General features: G+C 42.4%; 2 protein-coding genes across 5 annotated transcripts in view; one reads left to right on the top strand and one right to left on the bottom strand.

Annotated features, from left to right (window-relative positions):
- Window positions 1-10,346, top strand: part of helq (helicase, POLQ like) — a 54,537-nt gene that overhangs the window by 14,452 nt on the left and 29,739 nt on the right. The gene's annotated exons all lie outside the window — the stretch shown is intronic.
- Window positions 547-2,757, bottom strand: LOC116041802 (tripartite motif-containing protein 16-like). The gene has a single exon (XM_031287858.2). The coding sequence runs from the start codon at window positions 2,614-2,616 to the stop codon at window positions 946-948; it is 1,671 nt and encodes a 556-aa protein (XP_031143718.2). The 5' UTR covers window positions 2,617-2,757; the 3' UTR covers window positions 547-945.

Here is a 10,346-nt window from a genome sequence, read left to right as displayed (position 1 = left end):
ATATACACGCCGATATTGGCTCAAAGTCATAGAGCCCCCTAGTGGCAACAGGAAGTAGGCCTAAAAGTCAAGGTGCTATACTTTTAACGAACTCCTCCTAGAGATTTCATCCGATGGACTTCAAACTTGGTCTGAATCATCGCAACACCTTAAAGATGAAAAGTTATTAAAAGAAAAACTTTTCGTCAAACGGTGTGGGCATGGCATGGCGGCCATTTTGAGTGTTTAGCGATGAACGAGAAAGTGGCTGTAACTACAGTGTACATTGTCATATCTGCTTGAAATTTCCCAGAATCAACAAGAGTCCAGGCCTGAGGACATCTACAGGCCAATTTTGACTTTTGGTCATAGCGCCCCCCACTGGCATCAGGAAATCAGCCTTATATGACAAACATCATCCGATTTACATGAAACTAAGGTAGAGTCTTGTGTGAGGTATCATTGAACTCAGCAGATAGTAACTTTTTGATTGGTTATGGTTTGACCCGCCCCCTATGCATTAGTCACGCCCCTTTTCATAAATAATGACCCGTTGAGTGTAGAGATCATTTCGGTAAAGATTTTTATTTCTCTTCTCTCAGGCTTTCTCAAGATAACATGTGAACAGCCGTCTCAGTCTTTAAGCATCGTCCATATTTACAACATCAATATCTGTTTTCATCTGACTAAAACAACGCATCACACTGTTCTAAATATAAAAGGAGAGTAGGAAACTAAATGGAGCTCATTCTACATCATTTAAACAACATATTGGTCTGTGCACAAAAAATAATCTTTAAACAAAAGATGTGTGAAAGATGTTAAAGGACATCCCATAAGGTTTGATTGACAGCTGATCTCTGTGCAGTGAAGAAACACCACAACAATCAGCTCTCAGCAACAAACATGGAGACTAAATAAGTCAAAGAGTTAAAACACACAATTTAACCCTTAAATGACTTCTGTCTATTTCAGTTTACACAACTCAGCAGAGTCTCCAGGAGACCAATAATCAAACCAAAGTCCAGCATAGAGCGGCTGAGTGAATGTGGTCTGGACTCTGTGGAGGAGAGTCATGGTTTCAGAGACGCTGTAGAAGGACAGAATACCTGCACTGTGATCCAGGTACACTCCTACTCTGGAGGACTCAGGACCTGAGACGCGAGTTGGGACTTTGTTGGACCAAAATGTATAACTGTTGTTGTTATAATGTAACGCCCAAGATTTGTCATTTAGTCCAAATCTACGTTCATCTGACCCCCCTGCTCTGCTGATATTCTTGTATGCGACTGCTACATAAACTCTCCCTCTCCTCTTCACCTCCCAGTAACAACGTCCAGTCAGACTCTCTCTACTCAGGACCTGCCACTCTTCAGTGAATCTGTCTGGGTGTTTAGGATAAGACTGATGTTGTCTCATTACTGTTGCTTTCCTGTTCCCCTTAGATAATAACAGCTGTGTGTTTGCTGTGTTTGGATCCAGTGTGATTTCACGTGAACATTTTAAGAATCCAGCTCTGGTCTTGGGCTCTGGTTGTGGCAGTAAAACGTCCACTTCAGTCCCTGTCAGTGAGACGTTTGTCCACTTCTCTCTCAGAACGTCCTGTAGTTTATCTCTGACTTCTGACACGGCCGCTGTCACGTCCTCAAAGCAGCTCAGAGGACGGATATGGATGCTGGATGTTGATTGGCTGAGTGGTGACAGTGAGGGGTAGTTGTGTAGAAACTGGCTGTGATCCTCTGTGTGTGAGAGCTTCTTCAGCTCAGCGTCTTTCCTCTTCAGCTCAGTGATCTCCTGCTCCAGCTTCTCCTGAAGCTCTTTGACTCGACTCACTTCTCTTTTCTGCTGGGATCTGACCTGCTGCTTCACATCAGAGCTTCTTTTCTCCAGGAGACGGATCAGCTCAGTGAAGATCTTCTCGCTGTCCTCCACTGCTTTATCAGCAGAGAGATTGATGGCCTCCGCCTGCTGTTGAAGCAGCTTCACATCTTTCTCTCTGTCCTGGATTCTCTGCTGGATGTTTTGTCGACTCCGCTCGAGCTCTCTCTGCCTCTCAGCTCTCTCTGCTGCAGCGGTGACTGTGTTGTGGCCTTTATGTTCCTCCATTAAGCAGAGGTAACAGATAAGCTGCTGATCAGTACGACAAAAAATCTTCATCACCTCATCATGACGAGAGCAGACGTTCTCCTGGAGCTTCTTGGACGGCTCCACCAGCTTGTGTTTCTTGTATGGAGCTGATTCATAATGAAGCTGAAGGTGTTTCTCACAGAAAGAAGCCAGACATTGCAGACAGGACTTGTGTGCTTTGAGTTTTCTCCCGGTGCAGACATCACAGGCCACATCTTCAGCTCCAGCATAGCAGTGATCAGCAGGAGCAGCTTGGAGTCCAGTCTTCTTCAGCTCCTCCACTAAAACTGCTAACATGGTGTTTTTCAGCAGGACAGGCCTCGGTGTGAACGTCTTCCTGCACTGAGGGCAGCTGTAGCTGTTCTTACAATCCTCTTCATCCCAGTGGCTTTTAATACAGTTCATGCAGTAGCTGTGTCCACAGGGAGTAGTCACCGGATCCTTCAGTAGATCCAGACAGATGGAACAAGAGAAGGTTTCCTGGTTCAGCTGAACTCCTTTCTGCGCCATTTCACCTCTCGCTCAGTGACAACGACTGTCTGAGTCTCACTTCCTGAGAAGTGAAACTAGTCTGAGCTCTGATGTAACAACAGCAGTGATACGCTGTTGTACTTCCCCAGCATGTTGGTTACACCCATCTGTAAACTGTAGCTCTGAAGGGGAGGGAACAAGGAAATATGTGCACAGAGTGGAGCTGGCTGTGTTTGGGAGGAGGAAGAGGAGGGAGGGGTTATCAAGCTTTGTTCATTCCTGGAAGAGGAGCGCTTTGAGAGAGATACTGGCTGTGTTGCAATGCCCATACTACCATTAGTATGACAGGGAAATATTTGATGTCCCGACTGTCTGCAGACTGTAGTATGACAGGGAAAGATTTAATATGTACCAATACATAGTATATCAAATGCAGTATGCCTAAAATATGTCCTAATGCACCTGGTTGCATTTTGCAGTATGCAAGCCAGCGTGCTTTTCTGACCCACAATCCTCTGTGCAGCATATCTGAGCAAGAGGCTCAAAGTTCAAGCTGCGATGTTATCACAGAGTTTGATGTCCCGACTGTCTGCAGACTGTACTGCAGGCAACAGTACTACTTTGTAAGAGCAGCTGCGACAAGTATGCGATAAGGAACACTTGTTTACAACAGAGCTCATTTCTCATTTAAAAACTCTGCTGACTTCAGCTTTTAGGAGGTAAACTCTTCTTAGAATCAGAGGGTTTGGAGACGGCTCCCCAGTTTACTAAATGACTGAGTTGTCCTGTAACTAAATTAAATTAAACGTTATATTGTTTACATTAATTCAAACACAGAACATGGAAGACAAATTAATCTATAACTGCTTTTTTTTTTTGTAAAATGTGTATTTTAATGTTAAATACATTCAGGCTAAACAACTTATTCAAATCAGTTACTTGTTGTAGCTATGAATCCCACAGGACCTGAATGCAACACATCATTTGGCTCTGCAGTGTCTTTTGTGACATGTTGGCCGATGTTTATGACGGGCCATCAGGGCCATTATTCACAATTATATACACACACACACATTACTGGGGCAGTGGTGGCCTTAAGTTTAAAGAAGCGAGCTTGTGACCGGGAGGTCGCCGGTTCAATCCCCAGACTGGCAGGATAAATTCCGGGTGGGGAAAGTGAAAGAGCAGCACTTGTTCTTCCTTCATTACCACCACTGAGGTGCCCTTGAGCAAGGCCCTTAACCTCCAACTGCTCCAGTGGAGCTGCTCAGACTGTGGTTGTACTGGGCAGCTTCCAGTATGAACGTGATCAGATCAGACTGTGGTAGTACTGGGCAGCTTCCAGGTATGAATGTGGTCAGATCAGACTGTGGTAGTACTGGGCAGCTTCCAGTATGAATGTGGTCAGATCAGACTGTGGTAGTACTGGGCAGCTTCCAGTATGAATGTGGTTGTACTGGGCAGCTTCCAGGTATGAATGTGATCAGATCACACTGTGGTAGTACTGGGCAGCTTCCAGGTATGAATGTGATGAGATCAGACTGTGGTAGTACTGGGCAGCTTCCAGCTATGAATGTGGTCAGATCAGACTGTGGTAGTACTGGGCAGCTTCCAGGTATGAATGTGGTCAGATCAGACTGTGGTGGTACTGGGCAGCTTCCAGTATGAATGTGATCAGATCAGACTGTGGTGGTACTGGACAGCTTCCAGTATGAATGTGATCACATCAGACTGTGGTGGTACTGGGCAGCTTCCAGGTATGAATGTGGTCAGATCAGACTGTGGTGGTACTGGGCAGCTTCCAGGTATGAATGTGGTCAGATCAGACTGTGGTAGTACTGGGCAGCTTCCAGTATGAATGTGGTTGTACTGGGCAGCTTCCAGGTATGAATGTGATCAGATCACACTGTGGTAGTACTGGGCAGCTTCCAGTATGAATGTGGTCAGATCAGACTGTGGTAGTACTGGGCAGCTTCCAGGTATGAATGTGATGAGATCAGACTGTGGTAGTACTGGGCAGCTTCCAGCTATGAATGTGGTCAGATCAGACTGTGATAGTACTGGGCAGCTTCCAGGTATGAATGTGGTCAGATCAGACTGTGGTGGTACTGGGCAGCTTCCAGTATGAATGTGGTCAGATCAGACTGTGGTAGTACTGGGCAGCTTCCAGGTATGAATGTGTAACTGTGTGAATGTGACAGGTCGTCGTTGCAAATGAGAATTTGTTCTCAATCGACTTATCTGGATAAATAAAGGATAAATAAAAAAAACACCCACACACACCCACAAAGGCTTATATGTAAATTACCATAAAAATACCTCTCCGCTAAGTAACACTAGTAAGCAGCCGAGACAATTTGAAAAAGAAGAACAAAATATGCTGTAAGTGACAGAATGGGATGAATTACAAAATAATTGGAATATAATGTTCAGCTTCGGCAGCTTTACCTATGTGCTAAAATATACAATGACGAAGCATAGTGACAAGTCCATAGCAACCAGTGTTGGATTGTTATATCCCAGCGTCCTTTGCTGAATGGTCTCAATGTTTTATTTCATGTGAATACTAGTTTACTAGAGGAGTAACTTAGTATTTGAAGTAATGCATTAATGTATAAAGTGTGCATTTAGCTTCCATGCTTATTGTTTCCACAACAATGTTAGTGAGTGAATTTACTGAAATGGCCACCACACCATAACAGAGGAGTGGGATGTGTAAGATGAGAATGCAGAGGTTAACTTGTGTATATTATGGCTGTAAAAATCAAATGGTATCTGTACTTCTTTGCTAAGTGCAAACTTGAACGCAAGGGGAGGGTCATGCCTCTTTTTCAAATCATTTTGGAGGGTCATAGGAAAATTATTACTGACGAGGGGGAGGGTCACGTCTTTTTAGGTTAGAGGTCACAAAACTCCTCCAGTGGCCCCTTAATTAAATAACGATCAGTCCCTAATAAAACCGTGTGCTAGCATTCATAACAAGCTTTGAGGACGTGCAGTTTCTTTGACTTTGTTAAAACTGAATTTGTCCGAGTTTTGGAGAGTTGAATATTTAATAATGAACGCTTTATGGAAGGGATCTTCAACAGGGGGTCTGGGACCCCTAGGGGGTCCTCAGAGTCAATGCAGAGGGGCCTTCAAATTAGTGTTGTAAGTTTTTTTTAAAAATTTGAAAGTCCTAAAATGAATCCAACATATTATTAGCAAATATAAATCCCTTCTTATGATAGGCTTACCTATAGGTAAGGTAGTCACTAGCCACCCACAGATACATATAAAATCATGCCAAATATTACAATTATTAAGCTATTTTAATAGCTTAGGAGTCTATGCACAACAAAAAAGATGTATAAAGTAGGGCTGCACAATTAATCGCAAATTTATGGAAATCGCAATATGGACTAGTGCAATATCCAAATCGCAGGGAGGGGCAATATTTGTTAAAGGCAAAATATGTGTCAAACCCTTCAGAATTAAGTATTGTGGTGCTGCAGAGACGTCCCCGTCTACAAATCCTATCCTACAGACTAAAGGAAAAAAAATCTTTGTTTGATACAGAGCCTCGCAAAAATCACACTTTCATCATTTCAATTTATTTTTTATTTTAATATTTTTTTCATAGAAAATGATACAAAAATGATCATTCCTTCCAATATCGTGAATCATATCGCAGTCACAATATCGGTCAAAATAATTGCAATTACATATTTTCCTTATATCGTGCAGCCCTAGTATAAAGGCTTCAGGTAGCCCTACACGTACTTGTGGGCCCAGTAATTTGCAACTTCATGTTATACAATATATTTAGTAGTGGTCACTGCTCAGTCTCTCGGTCAGCTAAGTGGTCTGTAGCTTAAAAATTGTTGAAGACCCCTGCTTTATGGTGTCTGAGTTGGGATGTTTGTTCAAACCTGCAACTTTTAGGTCTGTGTAATACTTATTGATTCAGTGCAGAGAGGAAATGTTGGCTGTAAAAAGCAACAAGTGATAGAAAACTCTGCTCATTTCTCTGTGACAGAACTTTGTAACTGTGTTTTTATAAATGCTCTGTAAATTAAGTTACATTTTACTGCGGCGACTGATGCACGTTTCTCTATTGAAATACTCACACACATTAAGGAGAAACTGTCACACACACTACTTAAATACTGTAATATACACTATTGAAATGCTCTAACACACACTACTTAAACGCTGTGAACAAGTGATAGAAAACTCTGCTCATTTCTCTGTGACGGAGCAGTTTTAGTGAGGAAAGTTGAAAGGACAGAGACTGACTGACTCTAAACATGAACACTGTACTTTGTGGTGTTTCAGGAGGTAAAGTGCCTCAGTTATACTCTCATATCAGTTTCACATTTTCTCCGTCAGCTTTGTATGAAACCCTGGAATGAAGACAGGAAGAAAATACTTTGTTCATGTTAGTTTAATTTACTGTTTATCAGACCCCAGATGAGACAAGAAGCTAACGTTAGCTAACGTTAGCTAACGTTAGCGAACGCTGCGGTCCCGCTGCAGGAGACGCTGTTATTCCTCCGACATGCTGTAGTAACGTTACTGTTTTAAAACCGTTTTCCAAGGTTAATGGGGGTGCTTACCACTCAAAACCAACATGAAAAACGTAGCTAGTAATGTTCACTCGATTTTTGGTTTTCTTGTTAAACTGTGTAAAATCAGCGGTGACGTTAAATCACCGGTTTCAGGTAACCAACCTCCGGTACCGTCTATTTGCTGGATGGTTTCAAGGTAACGGTTGGTAGCTATCATTAGCAGATAAGCCCGTTGACAGTGACGTTGTTCATATTTTGGCACAATGTTTCTGACCGTAGTGGTCATAGTGACTGAAAGTGTGATGTGAGATGCTAAAAAGAAAAACTACACGCAGTTTTCAGGTAACATTAACAAGAAAACTGTTTCCCGAAGGAGAAAAGAGCAGGTGCTCAAACCTTGAGAGATGTAGAAAAAACACACAAGGAGTTGGGCACTTAAAAAAATGATATTGGTTGTCAGTCAAGCATGCAGCTACAACACAGTCAGTATCAGTCCAAATCACGTGAGGTTGTCAAACTGCCATTTATGTCTCTGAAGAACCAGTTTGAGCATTCTTCATCAGGCCCTGTAGTAACATGAGCTGTGCAATGCAAGTTGTCAGGTTTCTTACAGTCAGAGGCAGGGCTGATTACAGACGCCGCCTCAGTGAGGACATTTTAGCCACACTGTAATTAACAAATGTGGGTTTATCAGATGCATCATTGCGAGAAATTCTCAATCCGTCAGGTGTTGAGGTTAAAACAGTGTTAAAAGTGCACATTAAGTCACGACCAAGCAAATTAAGTGGACATAAATCAGACACCAAAAAAGACTGAGCTGTCTTCAGTTTCCCATGTACATGAGAAAGGAACAGAGAAATGTTCTTTTACTGCTTGACCTGTAGTCCCAATTGACCAAATAGAACAACCACTAAGCTTCAATGTCAAATCTTTAGCTCTAATAATCAAGTTTGTAGCACCAGAGTCAACAAAATAAGCGAGTGGAAACCCGTTAACTTTACACTCAATGGTAGGCATTTTCATTGTAGGTTTCAGAAGATAACATACTATAAGTTGGTTTAACTTTTTAGATTCTTTTTCAGAACTTTCTAACCTATCAATGGTCCCTAATAGCAAAAAAAGTGTATCAGTGCCAAGCATTTCTTCATTGCATGAAGCGAGTGTGTGTGTGTGGTAGCAGTAGCCTACCTCATCAGGTTTTGGACTCAGTCCATCAGAGGGACTAGTGCTGTTCTCTGTCTGAGGTGTTTTTGCTTTTTCTTCGAGCAGTTACGTACCCAATGTCCAAAGTCCTTGCAGTACCAACACTGGTCTGGGTTGTAGGGTCATCATTTTGTCCACGGTACCCGCCTCGGGCCTCCTCTGGCTCGACCACGCCCTTCGTGGCCGCGGCCTTTTTCGGGTCCGCGCTCCATATGTTGTCCACCAGCCTGTTGTATCATGCAGACAGACGCCTCAAACATGGTTTTCTCACGTACTCGTTGGTCTTTCCACCCGATGCAGGTGTGATGGATGCTGTCGGTCATGTCCGAGAGTCGAGTCTGGGATTTGGGCGGCGATGCACAAAACGTGTGTCCTCTTCGTCCCTCCGTTTTTTCCCAGCTCGTCTTCCTGGCTTGTAGAGAACTGGAAAGCTCAGAATATGGGCTTTGGTTAGGTTGTAGAACTGATGAGGAGGTTATTGGTGTATGTGTGTTAGGGCTGGGACGATTCGTCGACGTAGTCGACGTCATCGATTACGTAAATGCATCGACACAAATAATTTGCGTCGATGCGTCACGTTTCTTTAACTGTCTGTGAGCGTCACTCACGTGTAAATCTAAAGCAGGGTTTCCAGCAGCACTTTGCAGTTCAGGCGGCCGCCAGCCTGCCGCCTGAACTACGTCGGGTCAAAAAAAAAAAACATCTGAGCGCATATTGACAGACAGTGAAGCGACACAGACACACAGACACGTGCGCACGCAGAGGTGCGGGAGAACTACGTCGGCTCTGCAGTTTTGTTGAAGTCCCGGAGAGTCACTGTAATGCTGATAAAGTGGTTTCAAGTGTGGTCACAGTTTTCAAAACTTCACGCAGACAGCGTTTGCTGCGATATGATATTAATGGCGAGCCGAAAGCGTTCGCGGTGACACTTCCTCCTGAGACATGCAGGCACCAACGGTGGTTTCTGTGCCCTGGTGACTGACTGACAGGCTGAGGTTGTAAGGCAAGGCAACTTTATTTCTACAGCACCTTTCAGCAACAAGGCAACTCAATTCCATTCCTTTGCACTTAAGTTAGTTCTCCATTAGTTCAATGTTGACAACAGGACAGTCACCAAGTTTAGTGTTAAAGGTTTATGTCATTATGCAGTTTGCACTAAAACGTTGTTTACATTCCTTTGCATTTTAGTTAGTTCAGTTATTACAGTTCGGATTGATACCAATCCTGAGTATCTGACTGGCGCACCCCTATGCAAAAGCACAACCAGTTTTATTAATGTTAGCCTACTCTGAGTGAGCAGTGTTACCAGAATTTTTTTAATTTTGATAACTGTTTTGATTCATAACTAAGGTGGAAAATAAAAGTTTTGTGTTTAATGTATTTTTGTTGATGTTGAAATGGATTTTCAGGTAGCAAAGCAAATACAGGCTACTCTTTTTGCACTTGCTCTGTTTACTTTAAGTTTTTATTTTTGTATTCCTCCTGAAAGTGACTTTATTTTGGCTTCAGGTTGCACTACAAATTCATTTTACTTGAAACAATGTGTTAAACAATTTTAATAGAGATTTGAACCTTATTGAAATTTGTTTTGTGTAAATTCTTAATAATTGAGCAATGGGGAAATAATCGCTAATTGAAAAATGAATCGTTAGATTAATCGAAAAATGAATCGATAGATTAATTGTTTAAAAAATAATCGTTTGAGACAGCCCTAATGTGTGTTTTTGCATTCTTTCCCTGAATCCCTACCATCACCTTTTATCCATAGTTAAAACATTCCTTGTTTGTTTTTTTCTATTAGCTTTAAATCATCTGTTTTAATCATTGATTTTCCCATTAATTCCATTTCTTCTTCTTCTAAATCCTGTTTTAACATTTTCAATTTGCCCGTACTTAATGAACCATTGTCTGGAAAACCCAAACTTTGTTGACCAATACGGTAAACACTCTGTACATTCTAGCACATATTTCTTAATCATCTCCTCAACAACAGGCCCTTTCGGGACTGGTGACTTT

This window comes from Sander lucioperca, chromosome 14 (genome assembly GCF_008315115.2).
Source record: "Sander lucioperca isolate FBNREF2018 chromosome 14, SLUC_FBN_1.2, whole genome shotgun sequence".
Classification (NCBI taxonomy): Eukaryota; Metazoa; Chordata; class Actinopteri; order Perciformes; family Percidae; genus Sander; species Sander lucioperca.
This window is presented reverse-complemented; position numbering and strand designations above follow the sequence as displayed.